This window comes from Colius striatus, chromosome 5, assembly GCF_028858725.1.
Source record: "Colius striatus isolate bColStr4 chromosome 5, bColStr4.1.hap1, whole genome shotgun sequence".
Classification (NCBI taxonomy): domain Eukaryota; kingdom Metazoa; phylum Chordata; class Aves; order Coliiformes; family Coliidae; genus Colius; species Colius striatus.
In genome coordinates, this window is record NC_084763.1 from 10715873 (window position 1) to 10736676 (window position 20804).

General features: G+C 41.2%; 1 protein-coding gene across 2 annotated transcripts in view; it reads right to left on the minus strand.

Moving 5' to 3' along the window:
• ITGA9 (integrin subunit alpha 9) overlaps positions 1–20804 on the minus strand; it is a 222723-nt gene that overhangs the window by 6777 nt on the left and 195142 nt on the right. The window contains exon 27 of one of the 2 annotated variants that reach the window (XM_061996749.1): positions 17002–17121. In XM_061996749.1, the coding sequence (XP_061852733.1) occupies positions 17002–17121 (120 nt within the window). Of the gene's footprint in view, positions 1–17001; positions 17122–20804 lie in introns of those variants that run through there. The other variant, XM_061996750.1, reaches the window with a different exon arrangement.

The window sequence follows — 20804 nt, forward strand, 5'->3', positions numbered from 1 at the left end:
ATCAGAATAGATCAGGGAAATGAGAAACAAAACTGAATCTTAAAACACCTCTCCTCACCCCTCCTTCCCAGGACTTTCCTTCCTTCCCTCTCCAGCAGTGCAGGGGATGGGGACTATGGTCACTTCATTATAGATGGACTTTACAGCTGCTTCTTCTCAGGGGGAGGCCTCATCACACTTCCCACTGCTACAATGTGGGGTCCCTCCCCACGAGAGACTCATGGACTTCTCCAGCATGGGTCCTTCCCAGGGGCTACAGTTCCTCATGAACTGCTCCAGCATCGAGGCACCTCCTCTTCCTCCTTTTCCACTGACCTTGGTGTCTGTGGAGATGTTGCTACTACATTATCACTCCCTTCTGCTGCTGCAGCTCAGCACCTGCACAGCAACTTCTTCCCCTTCTCCAATACGTCAATCACAGAGGCATCACCTCCATCACTAACTGGTCAGTGGCAGGTTCATCTCAGGATTGATTTGCACTGACCCAGTCACTTACACAGGAGGCTTCGAGCAGATATTTGTTTAAAGGAGTCACTGCTATAGCCTTCTTGCTACAAAAATCTGTCACAGACAAAACCACTACAATACCCAATATGTAGACATACACAACCTCAATTTTACAGAGGTCCCATGACCTTCTGGAGCCCACATGAATAACTGGAATTAGACCATAAAAGACATTCTGCACAGACTATGGACATAGCCTCTTTCCCATCTGCTATAAGCAAAGCTTTTTCCTCTGCTCACTGTATGCATATGCATGGATCATGGTGGTTTTGTTCTGAAAAACATCTTCCAAAATACACATTATTGGGTTTTGGAGGGTCACATCTATCCCACCTCTTGGCATCTTTCGGAGCAGTGTATGCAAGGAGTCAGAAAAAGAGAACTTAAGTCTCTCTAGTTCCCTATTTTTGAAACTTGCTCTAGAAGTCAGATCATTTTTTTTCCTTTAGCAGAAAAATATAATTTCTACTAATTTTTGTCCTTGTACCTATAAGTTATATCAGTGCAAAGGATGTATTTTGTGAAGACATCCTCGTGATAGCACCATTATAAAGTCCCAGTGAAATTTCACCATTGATGCCAATACACTTCCACTCAATGTGGACTTGAAGTCAGCAATAAAAGTTTCCCTAGATATTCATCATGGTCTAAACTATTTTATCAATAATGAAGAAAAGAAAAATGTATAGGAATCCACTCCTCCTCTTCTATTGTTTTGCCTCAATAGGATTAATCATAGGTACTTATTTCAGTCACAGGAGTCTGCAGGCACTCCTCACATATGCTCAGGGAGCAGATGTACTGAAGAAGTGGGTGCCATTTCTGTATTATCAGTTTTTATAACAGACCTACATGTTCTGCACATTAGAAGAGAAAATTGCCACAGGACTTTGTTTCCTAAGATTAACACAAGAAGTTCAATTTGTAGCTTTTAAAAACAGGTTTTAAACCCTTAAGGTTTCCATCCTTCATGCAACCACATCCTTGGTACAATAAAATCCTCTCTTGAAGTTATAATCAAAATTATAGAAAGGCTTTTTAATTTCCTCGAGGGCCAAACAAACAAAAGCTAACTCCTTCCCACTGTTATTTTAATAAAAATAGTCTGTTTGTGAACATCTGCTTCAGGATTTATCTTTAAAAGTTAGCTATGACAGTTTTGGTACTTCACTACTTTGTTCCTGGATATAGAATGCTTTTGTATAACTTTCCAGTAGGGCTAAGAACTAAGCTGAAGATTGTAGTAAATATTAATGAAGCATGAAATCCCATATCTAGAGGTGATTTCACTATGAAGCCATATATGTTTACTAGCTGTGAATGATGTGGATAAACTAAAATTACCTAGAGCAGTTAAGTGCAAGCAAAAAGAGAAAGAGGACCTTAAAGATTTTTTTCTTTCATGTTTTTGAAATAGTGGACAGGGATTAGATGTATTTCTCATCCCTGAGAGGCAAGGATGAGCTTTGTTATGGGGAATTGTTCCTTAGTGTTAACAATCCATATTTCCAGTTAGCGTGACAGAATCCTTATCATCACCAGAAAGGGCATTTTTTTGTTGTAATGGCCATGAAGAACATCACAACATAGTCTTTGCCTCACAAGGGATGACACAACCCACATATCCATCTCCTCACAAGAAACTGATTTCATTAAAAATGACAGCAATATTAACCCATATGGTGAGGGCTGATAAGTGCCTGTGGCAAGCTGGGGAGAATCAATGAATTTAACATACAGTGAGGAGCTACGGGGGTAATAAGGAGGATGACACTTGGATCAAAGCAGAAGAATTCATGCAACATGGGAATGAGTATATACTGGGGTTTTTGTCACTGGGGAAATGTGGATGTCAGAAGATCTCTCTTATGCAGCTAACACAAAATGCTTAAGTGAACTCTCAAAATCCAGTGAGGAGAACACTGCTGGGACTTGGTCCTGGATTTCAAGATGGGAAAAGAGATCCTCAAGATTTCACAGAAGTACTGTTGTGATCTCGTTTGTGGAATGGGTATTTACAGTGAGACAATAGTATTGAACAGTTATTTCATGGACAATGAACTTCTAAAATTGTTGAAATCTCCCAGGCTTTGTTTCCCATATATACACATATGTGTGTGTGCACATAGAGCTGTATGCCCACGGCAAAGAAACACCCAAATCCTGAGCCATGACCCCATCCTGCAACCTATGAGTTCACACCACCACATCCAAGGAAGACTGACACAAGTATTTTGTTTCAGTAAATCTCTGCCTGGATGAGGCATTTGTGAAAGGAAAGGTAACAGGAGGCAAGAAGACAGTACTGTGGGAAGCTGAGGGATTAGAATGTGACAAGTGGCATCAGTCGCCAAAGACAGTGCAGGAAATGAGAAAGGTGAACTACAGGCACGGTTTCAGAGTCAGGTGAAAATTGTTTGGGAAAGCTGAAGAGGCCCTCCCAGTTATGGGCAAAGCTTTTCAGTCAGTGTGGCTGAAAGAAAGGTCCTGGGCGTGGGGCACTGCTCAATATGCACCATGCTTTACTCTTCACCCTGGCAGACCTTACCAGAGGAGAATTGCTATGCCAAGGGTACTATGTCCTACACACAGTAGGAAACACACAGCAGAAAAAGGGCCATTGAAGACTCAGAGAGTATAAGGATTGTTCCAGAATCCTGGGGCTACCAGTGTCACTCACAACAGATTCATGCCCCACACCAGGGAAAGCAGAGAGTGTGTGAACTGTCTGTGAATCCACAAACTGTCATGTTTCACATCTGCCATGATAAACTGCAAAGATGTCTGCTTGCTTTTAAACAAATCCAAACAAACTCAGGTAGAACCAAACTAAACTGAAAGAAGCAGTTCGACTGGTCCTTAGCAGAAGTGCCAAACAATAGCTAGTCCTTTCTGGAGGTGCTTCAAGTATTAGAGCTATAAATAGGTGGCTTACATTCAAAACCTGAAACATCCTTTTTTGTATGTATCCTTTAATTTCATTATTCCATCCCATTTTCTTTTTCTGGCATAACCTTACTGCCACCTACAGTATTTGCTGAGCAGAAAGCATGTTCCTGGCAAAACTGAACAATGAAGTAACAGAGAATCTAAGTTACTTGTAGGCTAAGGAATTACACCTGCTATTATGATGTTATTTCTCGTGTGTGACAACACTGTAAAGCCCTCTATTGAATCTTGATTATTTAAAGCCTCTCTCACTAGCACACACATTTCCCTTTAACTGTCATCCCAGGTGTAAATCACAGGGGTTGGAAGGGACCATGAAAGGGAAGAGATCATCTAGTCCAACTCCCCTGCAAAAGCAGGTTCACCTAAATCAGGTCACATGGGAACGTGTCCAGGCAGGTCTTGAAGACCTGCAGAGAAGGAGCCTCCATAACCCCTCTGGGCTGCCTGTGCCAGGGCTCCCTCACCTGAACAGCGAAATAGTTTTTTCTTATGTTTAAATGGAACTTTTTGTGTTCCAGCTTCATCCCATTACCCCTTGTCCTGTTGCTAGCTACTATAGAAAAGAGGGATGTCCCAACCTCCTGACATCCACCATTTAGATATTTATAAATGTTAATAAGATCCCCCCTCAGTCTCCTCCAGACTAAACAGCCCCAGTTCCTGCAGCCTTTCCTCGTATGAAAGATGCTCCAGTCCCCTGATCATCTTGGTGGCCCTGCACTGGACTCTCTCCAGCACTTCCCTGTCCCTCTTGAGCTGAGGAGCCCAGAACTGGACACAGGACTCCAGATGAGGCCTCACCAGGGCAGAGTAGAGAGCGAGAAGAATCTCCCTGGATCTGCTGGCCACACTCTTCCTGATGCATCCCAGGATGCCATTGGCCTTCTTGGCCACGAGGGTACACTGCTGGCTCGTGGTTAGTTTATTATCAATCAGGACTCCCAGGTCTCTCTCTGCTGAGCTACTCTCCAGTAGGTCAATCCCCAGCCTGTACTGTTGCGTGGGGTTGTTCCTCCCCAGATGCAGGACTCTGCACTTGCCCTTGTTGAACCTCATGAAGTTCCTCTCTGCCCAACTCTCAAGCCGATCGAGATCCCAATGAATGGCAGCACAGTCTTCTGGGGAATCAGCCAGTCCTCCCAGTTTGGTGTCATCAGAGAACTTGCTGAGGGTACACTCTGTCCCCTCATCCAGGTCGTTGATGAAGATGTTGAACAAGACTGGCCTCAGAACCGATCTCTGGAACTCCACTGGCCACAGGTCTCCAACTCGATTCTGTGCCCTTGATCACCACCCTCTGGGCTCTGTCATTCAGCCAGCTCTCGATCCACCTCACTGTCTACTCACCCAAGCCACACTGCCTGAGCTTTCTGATGAGGGTGTTATGGGAGACAGTGTCAAAAGCTTTGCTGAAGTCGATGTAGATGACATCCGCTGCTCTCCCCTCATTTAGCCAGCTGGTTATGCACTCATCGAAGGATATCAGGTTGGTCAAACAGGATTTCCCCTTGGTGAAGCCATGTTGACTCCCCCTGATAACCATCTTATCCTTCATACGTTCAGTGATAACATTCAGGATGAGTTGTTCCAGGGATGGAGGTGATGCTGACCAGCCTGTAGTTTCCTGGGTCGTCCTTCCTGCCCTTTTTGAAGACTGGCGTGACATTGGCCTTTCTCCAGTCCTCAGGCACCTCAACTGTCCTCCATGATTGTTCAAAAATTATGGAGAGAGGCTTAGTAATCACATCAGGCAGCTCCCTCAGCACTCTAGGATGCATCCCATCAGGACCCATTGACTTATGAGCCTTAAGCTTGGCCAACAAGTCTTTAACCTCTTCCATCCAGGGCAAGTCCTCTGCTGTCCTGGCCATCATGTTATCCTTGCCAGACTGGGCTTCACAAGGGTCAGCCTTGGCTGTAAAGACTGAAGCAAGAAGGCATTCAGTACTTCAGCCTCCTCTGCATCCTCAGACACCAGGGCACCCTCAGGATTTAGCAGTGGGCCCACATTACCCCTCATCATCCTTCTGCTGCTGATGTACTTGAAAAATGCCTTATTGCTGTCCTTAACATCCCTGGCTAAATTTAATTCTAAAAGGGCTCCAGCCTTCCTAGTTGCACCCCTGCATGCCCTGGCAATGTTCCTATACTCTTCCCAAGAAGCCAGCCCCTGTTTCCACCTCTCATAGATGGCTGCTTTCTGCCTGAGTTGTCCCAGCAGATCCTTGCTCATCCATGGAGGCCTCCTACCTCCTTTTCCTCCATTCTTGCACATTGGGACACACTGATCCTGGGTTTGGAGGAAGTGCTGCTTGAAGATTGACCAGCTCTCATTGGCACTTCCATCTTCTAGAATCATATCCCATGAGATCCATCCAAGTAGATCTTTGAAGAGACCAAAGTCGGCTTGCCTGAAATCCATGGTCACGTTCCTGCTTTGTGTTCTGCCTATTCCACACAGGATTTTGAACTCTACCATCTCATGGCCACTGCAGCCAAGGCTGCCTCCAACCTTCACATCCCCAACTAGGCCCTCCTTATTCGTCAGTACCAGGTCCAGCAGCACACCCCTCCTTGTTGGTTCTTCGAACATCTGCGACAGGAAGTTGTCATCAACAATCTGTAGGAAGCTCCTGGACTGCGTGTGCTTGGCTGTGTGGCTATCCCAGCAAATATCTGGGTGGTTGAAGTCCCCCATGAAGACCAGGGACTGTGATCGTGAGGCAGCTCTCAGCTGTTTGTAGAAGGCTCATCCACATCCTCCTCCTGATCAGGTGGCCTGTAGCAAACTCCTACAACAGTATCACCTGCCTTGCCCTGCCCATTAATTTTTACTCATAAAAATGCCATAAATCCCTTCAAAAATCAGGTAAGTCATACCTAACAATAGTGGCATTTGTCCAAGTGTCAAATTAACATCAGAATAAGTTATCGTCTTTTTTTTCTGCTGCTGTTTTCTGCACACCTGAATGCCAGTCACTGAATTACTGGACTTCATATTTTCCTAAATTCCAAAAGTATAAACATCTAGTAAACATTTCCTGCAGTGTCCTGTCTCTCTCTCTAGAGTGAAGATTATAAGCATGATTGAAGAGTGATGATATTACAAAGCAACAATTTAATCTGCAGTTGGGAAAAAACAAAGCTAATGAGAGGGGCAAGCAATATCACTGTCGTTGTTATCTTCACTGTTGGGTAAATATCTAAAGGATTTTTATCATGCCCATCAAGGTTTATTCTCTTAATCACATAAAAAGCGAAACAGTTTGAAGTGTGGAGTTAGAAGAATGGTTAATTTTCATATTTTTCTTAAAAAGTCTTTTTTTCCATTAAAATAATTCCTTAAGAAACAAGAAAAAACATGACGAAGAACAGTTACACACTGCTGTAAAATGCATCATGTCTTGATTTACAGTTGTGCTTCAAGACTATAACTGACCTGGGAATAGAAGTTTGTGAATGACAATGTTCAGACAGAATCCCAAACTGTATCTGAGACTTTCCACACTTCTTGTACAATTTAAACATTTTCTCTAGCGTGTACTGAGGTACCAAGCTGCACACAAAAAAGTATTGGTTATTATCAGCATGGCTTTGCTGACAAACGTGTCCTAATGGAGGTTGTTGACCACAGTACAAATCAACAAGAGAGCAAAGTAAGTACTGACATAGGTGTAACTAAGACATAAAATTTAAGAACCTCTAGAGAAATCTCCCATTGAACTAGACTTTGACAAGATACATTGGGTTCAGTGCCTTAATCACAAGCTATAGTTCCTCTGTTACAGTTTCTTCATCTACTGTAAGCACTATCCAGCCATTCCTGACACAGAGTCTGGGCTTACATCATGAAACTTTTACCACTACAACTCTTCAATCTAGGCAGAGGTCTTGAGCCAGACATTTGATGGCTCTTCAGAGAGATTTAACTTGACTCTTCTCCTCACCTTTTTTAGCCATGTGCCCATTGGGCAGTTTTCCCTTCCCAGAAGCAGCATTCACAGCTAGTAAAATATGCAGCTAATGACAGTTCAAAGCAAAGCCAGGAACCTCACCCAAAGCAAGACATCAGCAGAGCAGCAATAGCCCCAGTCTCTGAAGGGGTCGGTCACTGGTTATTAAGTGCACCTCTCTTCAACACTACCAAGAAGGCAGGAAAAACAATCCTTTACACTTGGGTTTGCATGGCCCTGAATAACTCTGGCAAGACACCAGATCTAAGAGGATGCATTGTTTCCTTCCTCCCAATTAACAGACCCTTGCCACAGTACAGAGAGGGTCACAAACAGATCTTGTGTATCAGCTTTTCTACAGAGGACTGGCAAACTGCCACTGACCCAGTCCCCCTGTGAGGAAAAGGCATGTTTGAAAAGCAGGCATGTATCCTGCCTGTAGTTAAAGTAGAAACTGTATTTTTAGGAGAAAGGATGATGGTGTGGCTAAGATAAGCTCATGAGGACTTGAGTGGTCTGGCTTTGATTACTCAGTCTGTCATGGACTTTTTGAGAGACAAATCCCTTAACTTTCCTGTAAAATAGGTCTTCATTTACTCAATGAAAAATGTCCAAAAAAATAAAATACCTATGCTTCAAACATCCCCATTCCATAAGTGACTTGGGTGTGAATGTATACACATATAACATATACTTTGTATATACATGCAATGCTATATTATACTTATGCAGCTGGGGAAGTGAAGTTCAGTAGCTTCTTCAAAGAGAACTTCTCCTCTATGAATACTTTATTTAGCCACTACCAAAGAATCTGATACCTAGCCCCTGTATCCAATCCCAATGTATTGCAATACATGACCATAGCTATGGCAGAAAAGAACTGACAATGGACACAAAATTGTACCTAGCTTTTAAGCTATGTTTATATAGCCTGGCTAACTGACTGAAGGCATAACTGTTGGTACCTAGGATGAAGATGTGTAGTGCTCCATAGATTTTAGAAGGAAGTTGATTTTACACCTTGCATTAGTAAAACAACAGTAGTTTTTCAACATGCCTTTTATTAGGCATTTACTTTGCAATACTGAACTAAAAAATAATAAAGTGGTCTGTTTTTGGTAAGAATAGTCAGCTAATTAAAGTAGTCATTACATAGACTACTAACTTAGCCAAATGCTTTCTATCTCAAAGGCCAAATTTTAAACAGAACATCCCTAAGGTGAGGTATCTCACAAGAGATACACAATTCAGACTAGCAGTCTGCATGGAAAAGACGTGTTCAGGTGTGCAAGAGAGATAAGTGCACACAGAGATGGACACTGGCACAATCTAATTCAGAACTCTGTTTTTTCTAACATAACATGTTTTGCTACTGTCACTGATACTACAATGTTACCTTGCACTAAACATGAAACCCACTCATCAATAATTTGTTTCTCTCTAACCACTTCTTGTGCAACTTTTCTCCCAGTGGTTCAGTTGGCTTCAATAAACCTAGCTGCTCATACCATGAGTAAAGCTGGCAGTTATGGTGTCTACACTTGGAACCTTTACCATGTAGGGAACATCTAGTGTGCCTCAGACAAGACTCACTCAACTAGCATTTGATTCACTTGTGCATACATAATATATTTTGTTAAGAACTAAGTACTTCCAGTACTTTAGAAACAAAGAGAACTCTAGTGATTGGACTTTTAAAGACCTCTCAGTGCTGAGTTCTGGTAACCACAGTTTAATTAAAGCATGAACTTCTCACAGGATGGTAAGTGTGAATAATAACTTGCACAACAGATGTTACCAGTGTACTTATAAATGTAATCAAAAAGTGAATTAGCCAATGTCAAAACTTATAAAGACTTCCAAATAGTTTAAAGATTTTTTTTCCTATTGCAAAATTTTACTAAGTACACAGATATCATCCAAAGTTCATCTCTGATCATCAGTCTCAAAAATTAGAGAGAACACAACATCTACTGAAGATCTATCTGGACAAATTCCTACATATCGATTTCTTAAATCTCTTCAGCGAATAAGACAGCAATTATATCAATTAATTGCACTTATAAGAATTATATAAGATGTCTCAATATTTTTCATTTCTTCTCCAAAGTAAAAAAGAAAAACTACTGAAATATTTCTGGCTTTGTTTGAAAACCAGAGACTAAACATTAAAGACTATTTCTGGAATTAATAAAAAGTAGCTTTACAATTGTATTTTGATATATTTGGCCTGCCAAAAAAATTTGAATGAAAGGGGTACTGTGTTGGCAATTATCAGAATAAGTTACTTCCATAGATTTAGACAAACCAGGAGGAAATGCCCATGGCTGGTGTAAATCATAATACAGCATTTCCTACTGCGACATCAAGCCTAAAACAAGAATTCAGACTACACAAGTCACATTTTCTCTGATACTCACATTTAGGTCTGAGGGATGTTAAAGACTTCCAATAAACAGCCATCTTGTATTCTGGCAGTGGGGAACTTTAGGTATTTATTTGCAACTTTTCAGTCCACACATATATCCTTTTTGTGGTTTGGGCTCCTGACAATGCCAGCTATCTTTCCTCTTTCCAGGAAGATGTTCTGAACCACAAGCTGACCTCTCTCTTGCCAGTGGACTCAATTTGTTCACACGATGCCAGGACATAGCTGCTATGGCTGTCATGTTCTCAAAGTGGCCTGGCACACACATCTCCAATTTAGAGGACTGAGACCAGAGAGAACACTCAGCCACCACGTTATTGTTGTACATTTACATAGCTCATTTTATCCAGAAAGATAAGAAAGGCATTTCACAAGTACTGGACGCACACGGCTGAAATGTTGCCAACTTTGCTCTCGAGGGTGGTGAACAAATACGATATGGCAGGCAGCAAACTTATTGGGGAAGGCAGTGCTTTGGCTACAACAACAGAATTAACCATTTACTTGGGTAAGAACAAATAAGACTCAATCTTCATGTAACAATCAGTCAGAATTCAAAAAACGCAGCAAATCACCCAAATCTAGTGTAGAAAGCTCAACATTTGAGTCATCGTTGCAGAAATACAAATCCTCTTGGTCCGAGGAAGTAAAGGGTCTGCAAACATGTTGTGATGCTCACATTGTTCCAGGAGCAGGAAACAACAAAAGTGTCTTGACTGTTCTACAAGTAGACTTTAAACGATCCATCTAACATGTGCGTGGTGAAAATGTCACTATTTTTATAGACAACCAATCACTTCCACTGCCCCACTCCCATCTCAAGGTTTCCTAGCTGCTATACATAATGTTTTGACTCACAAAAGTTAATTATCACCTGGTTGTATTTTGATTTTTTACAATAGGATATTGAAAAAGTCTAATTCTAGGCCTAGTGAACCTAGAATCTCTGTCAAAAAAAAGTAGTACCTGGAGAAGCCTACATGAGACAACAATTACAATTTACTTGAAGCACAATAGATGAGTAATAAAATAACAAAATGCAAAGCTTATCAGAAAAACTCTACAGAATGCAATGATTTGAAGACAACAGGAAGAGAAATTTCAAACACCACCAATGAAGTCACATTTTTTTGCAGTTGTGATGGACACACAGGACAGATATAGGCTATTTGGTTCCTACAGACAGAGATTATACTTTTATAAGTGAGGACGAAGCTAGGCAGGAAATCAGAAGAAAATGTGAGAAAGTAGTGTTGACATAGTTTTAAACTGAGGAAAGATGATGGAAAAGACAAAAAAAGAAATAACAAGTTGAGAAGTACAGACATCTTAAAATGTTTGAGGCAGCTGGTGCATCCATTTACATCTCTACAGGGGAGACTTTTGTGAGCTGTGAAATCCACCCTTTCCATCACTAGCCTCTAGTAAGTGCTCTCATGGCAAATTGAGCCAACTGCCTCGTTTCTGAACATCAATCATGATTCTTAATTTTAAAGCATCACCATAGAAAATAATGATTTACTCTTCAAATTTTATGTACAGAAAGAAGTATGTAAACTCTGAAGAGGCATAACAACTTTCAAAGAGATGAAATGCCACTCAGTTTCAACAGGTTCCTTTGTCCATACCTCTAAAATAACAGAATGGTTTGGATTGGAAGCGGAAACTTAAAGGCCATCTCTTTCCAATCCCCCTGCCAAACACAAGGACACCTTTCACTATACCAAGTTGCTCCAAGCTCCATCTAACCTGCCCTTGAACACTGCCAGGGATGGGCAGCCACAGTCCGTCTGGGCAACCTGTGCCAGTGCCTCACCACCCTCACAGAGAAGGGTTTCTTCCTAATGTTTAAACTAAAACTCACCTCTTTCTGTTTAAAACCATTGCCCCATGTCCTATCACTACATGCTCTTCTGAAAAGACCCTCTTTGGCTTTCTTGTAGGCCTTTAGGGATTAGAATTGATACACTTACGATAATGGGTGAGTTACATCCACCCAGGATGAAAAGTGTTCTTCCTGGAAAGGTTATACATGTAAATAGATTTGAGGTAGATTATATATAGAGGAAGTGGGGGTGCGACGGAGGGAGAAGCCAGATTTCTCCCCTAACCTGAAATTCAAAGAGGTTTTGCTTATAACAAACTGCACATGACTGCCTGTGTCTATGCACCTCTGAAGAAGGGGAAGAGAAGAAAAGAAAAAAGGTCTGTACCACTCCAAAACCTGGCCACCAGGAAAGGGGAACGGTACAAGGAGTGGCCAGGAAATGGTAGTTAGGCTCTGCCACCTGAGCTGTAGACAAAAGGGAGTGAAAATGTTTTCGGGGTTGTAATACAGGATACAGAGCAACCACTGGAAAAGAGTAATTATAGCATTCTGGGCTTTTTTTTTTCCTCTGCTGGAAAATGGTGAGCTGTATGTTTTGTCCCACTGTAAAAAGACCCTTTCAGGCCCTAAGTAAGGGAAAGTGTCTCCTTCCAAAAAGGGGGAAAAAGTGAATTTCGCTACATAGGTGAATTTCAAGTTAGCTTTAGCCTTGGTTCGCTTCAGATATTTTCTGAATGCTGAAACAACATGAGAGGCAATGGCCACTACTGTACATAGGGCAAAGCAAGTGTTCTTTCAAAGACATTTGTGCAGTCACGGAAAAAAAAGTCATAAGGCTTCTGCAAGCAAGAAACCCAGATGTACCTTTGAAAAACCTGCTTGGGTTGGTCTGGCTTTTTTTAAAATAATGTCATATTTCATGAAGAAAGCTTTATATTTCAAAGCTTGTCCCTTAAAGCAGCATTGGCAAATGGCTGCATCCACGCATACAACCCCTGCTCAAATGAGGATTTTACCAGTCCACCACTTGGTAGGATTCATGATCGCCATTGGAAAAAGCCAGTTCAAAGGCTGAACTGACTCATCTCAGAAGACAGAAATGTCTTCACAATGTTTTCCTAAAAAACTTTTTTAAAAAAAAGTCTTCAAACTCTCATTTTAAGACAAAGGGCAAAATCTTTCTGCCAAGTAGGTACTGAAGAGCAGGAATCCTCTGGTTAATCAAAATCCAATACATGTGGCTGCAGTTCTGCTTGTCCTTCTCTCTGCAATCCTGTCAAAAATCCAGGGTTTGAAGCATAAGAGTGTCTCATTACACAAGGGACACCCAGAGACGTATTCTTTGCCCCAGGAATCCAAAAGCTATAAAACAGTGCTAGAAATCTCATTTTAGATGAGTCAGAGCTTGGATACCACATGGACAGCCACAGTTCAGAAAGCAGCTTAATGTCTAGACAAATAAGTTCAGATAAAAGTCTAATTCTTGTGTTAAATAGGACACAAAGAAACAAAATAATATTACTGCAACTAATATAACATCTTTGTTTTGCAAATCACTTCCACAACTGACTCCACAGTTCACTCAGCTGCCCAAATACCCAGTTTGGTACTCGCTTATACATGCTTTCTTTGATATTCTCTGGGTACAAACATTTTTTTTTTCCCTGTGCACTTTATCTAAAATGATATTGATTGAATAAGCCACTCCACAGCTCAGACCAGTTCAAATGTAGAAATTTCCATTTACAGCATTATAAAGCATTGCTATTAACAGAATATTATGGTGTTACAATACCATGCTTCAGCTTTTTATTTGCACGGCTTGTGTAAATTCTTCCCCGCTTCACGTGCCCATAAATCCAAAGGGGATCTTGTCCCCATGCATGTCTGCAGTCCTGACAGCTAAGGCGAGCGTGTATGGGACAGCACTTCCCAAAATAATCAAGCTGTGACCACCTTTCCCTCCTGAATCACAGACAGTGCTTGTGAAACCATGGAGTCATCTAGCTCTTGGGTAGCTGGCCTGAAGCAAAGCGACTTCCTCCCCTACTCCACTCTTGACAAGCATCTGGAGGCCACCAAAGATATGCAGCCCAATCTCTGCAGTAAAAAGCAAGATGTACAGCTGTTGGGAACAACACAAGAGCCTCTCCTGCTCCTCTTGCACAAGAAAGACCACAGGCAAAGTGCAAGTGGGATGAGCTGCACTGCAGAGGAATTAGCAAGAGTGGGAGCACGTCCCCATTGACATCAGAACGGAGGCATCTGGAGCAGATGGACAAGAAACAAATAGCCACAAGTGTCAAGGTAAAACTGGGCTGTCCAACATAATAGGTAAAAATGCGGCAAATCTTGCTGATCTGCCTTATGTAGGGCATCTCATGAAAGCAAGGGAAAAGCTGTCCACTCCTCTGAATCTGTACACACTTAAACCCGAGGAAACACAGTGGCTACATGAAATACTAAAATAAACAGAGAAGCAAAGCCAGTCAAAACCCAGTCATGCTCATACTAAAAAGCTTTTTAGGTCTGTATAAACATGGCTGTGGTATTGTATTTGAAATGAAACAGCCAGGCATTTAACATCACTTCCATTGACATGGACTTCTTAAACTGTGCAATCTTAGATCTACAAATACTGAAATAATTATCATCCTCACCTTATTGTATGCACAGTAACCTTACTCTGATTCAAAGCATGCACATTCCAGCCCCAAATCTTGACATCTCACTCCTGCTAATGCCACTAATCCTGGCAGTATGCAATGCAAAATATTGACATGCAGTCTCATATTTTTCTCCAACTCTAAGGAGCTGCTTACTCCATCTGCAAAATACTGACATGTTGGAGGGTTTGTCTGTTGTGTGTCACCCCTCACGGTGCAGTCATGTTCACAGCAACAGTGCACCTTCTACACGGGGCTGAGACACACTTGCTGTCCCCAAAGCCCTGAGTGCTCAGTTCCCTTATAATGAGTTTGCTTCAGCTCCTGCTATTTTGTGTAAACAGCTGCCTTTCAGGACCACAGTTTAATTTCTTAATAATAATATAACTTAGTTGATACTCTAGTCCTAAAATGTGGGTAATTTCTAGTTCTTAGTAGTGGTTCCAATATACCCAAAACTCCATCTAATTTAAATCTGTTCCTTCCTTCTCCAGTTAAAGATTAAACTTCTTCTAATACAAGCGTTTTTCTGACTTCTTCACACACAAAATTTAGGAGTGACTGTAGGATACACTTGGCCACTTTTGTCTAACAAATATTTACAATCAGACAATTAAGATTCCTTCGTAGGACTGTAACTTTCCCACGTCAGTTTTATCTCAGATAACTTTAATGTTGCCAGTAACTTGAATAAATATAGCAACTAGCAAGTGCAAAGTTTACTTATGTATATTTATGTTTCAGACTAGGACTTAAATGAAAATACTGGCTGTCACTAGCAGCTACACACTTTTAATCACTTTTCTCTAAAACAAAACCTGAAGTGATTAGTTCCTTTAGTAATCATGTAACTCTATGGATAAGCAATAGAGTGCAGCTGACAAAGCCTGGCTTTTACTGTCACAGAACTCTGGGCAAGGCATCTCACCTCCCTTTGCCTCAGCACTTGAACATCTAGAGGCAGAAAGGGCTATATGGTCCTGGTGTTAGATATAATTATTTATTGCTGTCACTCAAAACTTCCCTCAAGGCTTTCATGCAACAAAATGACAGCTTCTTCATGTATAGTTGACTGATTCCTAAAAAATTTAAGAGCTCAAGTCCCAAGACTAAGCCAGGAAACAAAGAACAAAACGTGTCCAATTCTCCTGGAGACTCACAGTGGGAGGTGCTCTTCTTCTTACCTTGCGCATTTTCAAACAGTTCGTCCTAATGCCTTTTTACCTTCAGGAAACCAGCCACAGGAAATCAGTCATACTGGTATCAGTAAGTAGTAATTCCTTGTTTAAAACTGTGTATTCTTGAGACATAAATCCCAAGCATCTTCCAGTCTCACATTTTTCAGTTCTCATGGTTATTCTGCCACCTCTATCATATAGACTCTTTTCCCCCGCCTCCCACTCTTTCTGCCACAGGAAGCAAAAGTATTTCCCAATGGCCACAAAACAGAACTTACAAGATATTATAGACTGTGGTCAAACATTGTTTTCCAAATGGATAGCACAGTCAGTTTTGACCTGGCCAGTATATATTTCAGAATCTTCCACATTTAGTATAAAAACACTTTAAATCTATAACCCATATAAAATTTCTATTATCTATAAAGTAGATATATAACACAGCTATACACATATTTGAATAATCTATAATAAGCAGCCCATGGTCAGTTTCTGGTCCAGGTTTGTAAATCCATTTTACAGCCTGGCAACCTGCAGTGATTTGTCCTTTTGCAGCACATTGGGGCTGCAGCCTCCAGTCCCAGCACAGCCAGCAAGCAGAGCCTCCAGCTCACATGCTGCTAAACAGTGCAAATCATTCTGCTGGACCCCTGCCACTGGAAGAAAAATAGGGCTGGGCCTGTTCCCACGTGTGCATTTGAGATTTACTTCTCTCAAAGACGGTCCCTGACCTTGACCATGGCCTTTTAAATTTATGGATTGGTAACAGGGAACTGAGGAATGAAAATACTTGAAGCTCCTTAGCCTTCATAATTACCACAGCAGATGACTGCTGCTAAGTGTCAGCATCAGCTTAGTTCTACCATGTAACAGTACCCAAGTACAAGAATCTTATCTTATTAGAGATGGTGTGAAGAATGGCTTTTAACAGGTCTCGGTGCTTCTTGCTCTGGTAACTCATTTTACTCATCTGCAACTCTTTCTCTGAAGAATCTGAAGGATTTATTACCAGGTATTCCTCTCCTCCAGGCATTTACCTCTTGAAAACAGTAGCTACCGACTAGTTCTCGCCAGACATGCACCCAATCTTTGATCTGGTCAAGCAAAGTTGAACTGATTTTCAGGAAACTGTTGAAATCAGTAAGCCTCAGTCATCAGAAAACCAGGGAAACGTACTAAGTATGTAAGCATGACATAATGGCAGGTTTTTAAGAGGATTCCTCTTTCCTGAAATAGTATCAGAAATTTCAACTTTTAATAACCAGGCCCTGAAATTAAAAAAGCCACTTTTCTACTTCTCTAAATCACAAGTCTCTCACTGTCCCCCACAAAAGCCTGGATATGAAAATATTTTTGCTGGCCAATGGCTTCTGTAATGGAGCAGACAATTATTTAGTTCCTAAAGTAAATATGTTTCATGCAAACATAAATTTCAGCTTTTTTTTTTCTGGGAGCAGCCTTGTTTTTTGTGTTGCATCTGTTATCTTACCTTCCACAAGAGCACAGCCAGCAACAGGAAGATGAGAATTCCCACCAGCAAACTGATGGCAATGATCCATCCGACAACATACCCACGAGGCTCCAGATTGTGCAAAGCCTCAAAGACCACCTACAAAGCAATTAGAAAAAGATCTTTTTATGATTGGAAGTTGTACTCTTTTCTCTTGTGCTCATCTTAAACACACTGCATGGTGGCCTTACTGATCATATTTCATCTGTCAAATAAATATGGAGTGTTCCCTTAATTTTGTCCTTTCCATCTATTTTTCGCAAAGGATTTAAAGCTTTCAAGTGGAATTTGAGTAGCCATGAGTTGGAACCAAAGCATATCAGCTTCCACTCTGAAATAACTCTTACCCTGCCAACCACCACCCCACCTCAGACACTGGGCTTGTTCTGCAGCTGGGCCCCCAAAGTTACACAAAGGTGCATGAGAAACTCCATCCCTCGATTGGCAGGGATTGCCATGACATCTTGTGTGGTTTGTCTGTCTTATCACGTTCCCAGCCCTGCCAAACACTCCAATGCTTCACATGAAACACTCATGGCTGCTGAGCTTGTTAATGTTTTTTTCACAAAAAGTAGGACAGCTCTCTCTGTTGAATACAGATTGTGCCTGTTGTGTTTCACAAGGCACATTGTGTGCAAGAGGGAAGGGCACGTGCAGTCATGGGTTCTTCTGGGAACAGAGACCAGTCTCCTGCTGTACCCTTCTCTCTTTTTGTATAAAATGTATGGCAAATGTATCCTACAAAGAGCCTTCCTTAACTGTCTGCCTCAAGAAGAAATTGGGAGCAAATTATACCGCTCGTGTACACTATGTGAATTTCCAGTCTCTTATTTCAATCAAAACCAGTTCCTCAGTGGAAAACTCAAAACCATGTTATCCTCAGTGAGGCTTATTTCTATGTTAAAATTTGCAATTTAATATCCAGCAAATGCAGAGAGGCAGCAGGGATGGGGTGTTTTTTTTTAAAGGTAATACATTTGCTTTGTCTGGCTTCATATTGGTTTGTTTTGGAAGGCAAAGTAGCGTTTTCCTCCCTCCTTCACAAACCACTTCCATCATTTTTGCTTAAAAATGTCAAACCCCTTTCATAGACATGAATTGTTAAATCAATCTTTTAAACAAAACAAAAAAATCTGGTAGTTAGAAGTGAGTGAAAATCAAGGAGTTAAAAGTTAAATACAACCATGCATCCCCAAGATACTCATCTTTAAGAGCTCCTTGAGACACTTTCACTGCCTGCTGACACTATTCAAACAGCATCATTTATGAGACAGTAAAGGGAATGTGATATCATACAACCCACGTGGATGTTGAAGACGGGCATTCAGGAAAAGGCTGCAACAGTGAGGTGATGGCAGCACTAGAACAGGGGCCAAAGAGGCGCTGGGTTCTTGCAGGTTTAGCAAGCCTCAGTGTCATGGGGATTCTGGGCCAGCATGGGCAACAGTCCTGCTTCAAGTGGGAAATGGGACAAGAGAGCTTCCCAGGATGCCACTAATGAACATTTCTCATTCCTATAACCATAGACAGCCTCAACAAACACAAAGAATTATAGGCACAGATGAGAGAAGGCAGGTAAGCAGGGCTATATTTTACCATGGCACTCTCAAAGAAATACTCAAAAGATCCTCCATCTCAGTTTCACAGGCTGATTAAGACCATAGTTTTTCTAGAGAAGGTATTTGAACACAGATGATTTACACACACTGTTTTTTTATATTGATATTACCAGGCATTTGATGAGAATGGGGCATGAAAATATAACAGACAAGAATGAAGCTATACATAGATAGCATTATCCAAACATATTCCCATAACTATTATGAGAAAGCTCAAAATAGCTCTCAAACGTGGACCAATTCTTCAACAGAGAGAAAGAATAATTTTAGCATTCCAGACATTATCAAAAAGCCTTTGTCAGACTTTTTAATACATCTTGCTGAACAGAGAAAGTTCCCTAAGCAGTAAGAGTTTCCCTCATAGCCAAAATGAGTGTAAGGGAAATATCAGACAGAGATCAAATTAAAATCTTGTGCCTTCCTCATCTTTCTGAGCCAACTTGGAAAGACGATCTGATGTGGCAGTCCATTTCTCACAGAGGCTATGGTTAACATCCATCTTCCAGACACTAGTCAGATGACTGTTTCTTAGATAAGGCCCTAACATTATTTTCCTTTCTGACTCTAAAAGAAAAGAACTTCTAACATTTTAAGTATTGCCAACTTTTGTAAGGAGACCTTTCAAGCAGTCCCTGGATGCAAAATGAGGTGGTGCCTTCTGTCAACTACTTGGTAAATGTTAAAATAACACAAGCTCCAGAACAATAGACCTGTACGTCCTTCATGCTGCCAACAGATAGAGCTACAAATAGCTGCAGAGATCAACTCATACATCATCTCTACAGCAAGAGTCACACATTTCAGGTTTGAAGTGCACTGGCTGAAACAGCTTGGCTTGCAGTCACAGCTTGATCTGTAAGGGTAGAGAGCAACAATAGTATCTATCCAGTTTCTTCTAGCAGTCTGGAATCAACATGTAAGCATAAAAAACCCCTGTTCATGGCTTTATGGTTTGCAGAGGAGCAGGCATGTAGTCATGTTAATGTCCTTATCCCTCTCAAGTCCTCTAAATCTGCCTGAATTATTATGCAGCTCCTGCAATGAGTTTTGGTGAAGAAGCAGCCAACAACAAAAACCCCAAGCCAAACCCCAATCAAACCAGACTGAGCAGACAGTCAGTGGCCACTACATGTTGGAAGTATCAGCAAGAAGCCAGTAAAAGCACAGTAAGTGGTAGGAGGCCAGGGAAGCAAGTCATCCCCAGTGGGGAGGCTGGAGGCAAAGGGTGAAGTCTTGGAAGAGCAGTGTGCCATCCATGGGCATCCACACCATACAGTTGGGCATCTACCAGTTCATCTCCTACCTGTTCCAAATACTTGCCATAGTTTGATAGTTTTAGTAAACAAATTGAAAAGAACCAGAATTTTATATATATATTTTAGTGCTTTTAAAACACCTGTCTCATAAAGCGTGCAGGCAAGAAGTTAAGAAGGTATTTGAGTAGCAATTTTGCAAATACTTCAGGTCCATACTGTGCTGAAGTCCTTTGCAGAAGAGGCACACGCTGCTGCACTGGGACAAGAAACATGCTTCAGCAAAATCCAGTTAGAAATACAAAGATACAAAACTTAAATGTCTTTTTTCTTACTGCACTAAATACATTTTATGCACTTGTATCATGAACCACGGCACCATGGAAGGCTCAGGCTTACAAAAATAAAGCTATTTTATTTCTGTATTATCACTCAGAATATTTCTGGTGCTTGAAACCCCACTCCACTGCTGTATGACTCGTCCATCCAAATGCTACTATACTTAGGGGGACTTTTAGTAAAGACACGATTCTCATATACATCAGTGTATATGTGTATGCATCCCTTTCCATATATTTATTTATTTACATATAGAAAGAAAAACCTTGGAAATTCTTGAAAAATACAAACCTGAGGTATCCTCCTTATCTGCTTTTCTCTGTCATAGAATCATGTCCCTGGGAATTTAACTGTACTTTATTGCTATTGTATTGATCTGTTCCTTTACTCAAGCATGTGTTTTTAACTGCCAGACTGCACTGTAAAGACAAATCTATAAAGGGATTGTTACAGTAACAGATGGAAAGGTAAAACAAGGAAATGAAAAACAAAGCATGGTGAAAACAATAAGGCAGCAAATAAGCCATGGAAAGGAGGCTGCAAAGCTGCTGAAGGAAGCAGGCAAGGATGT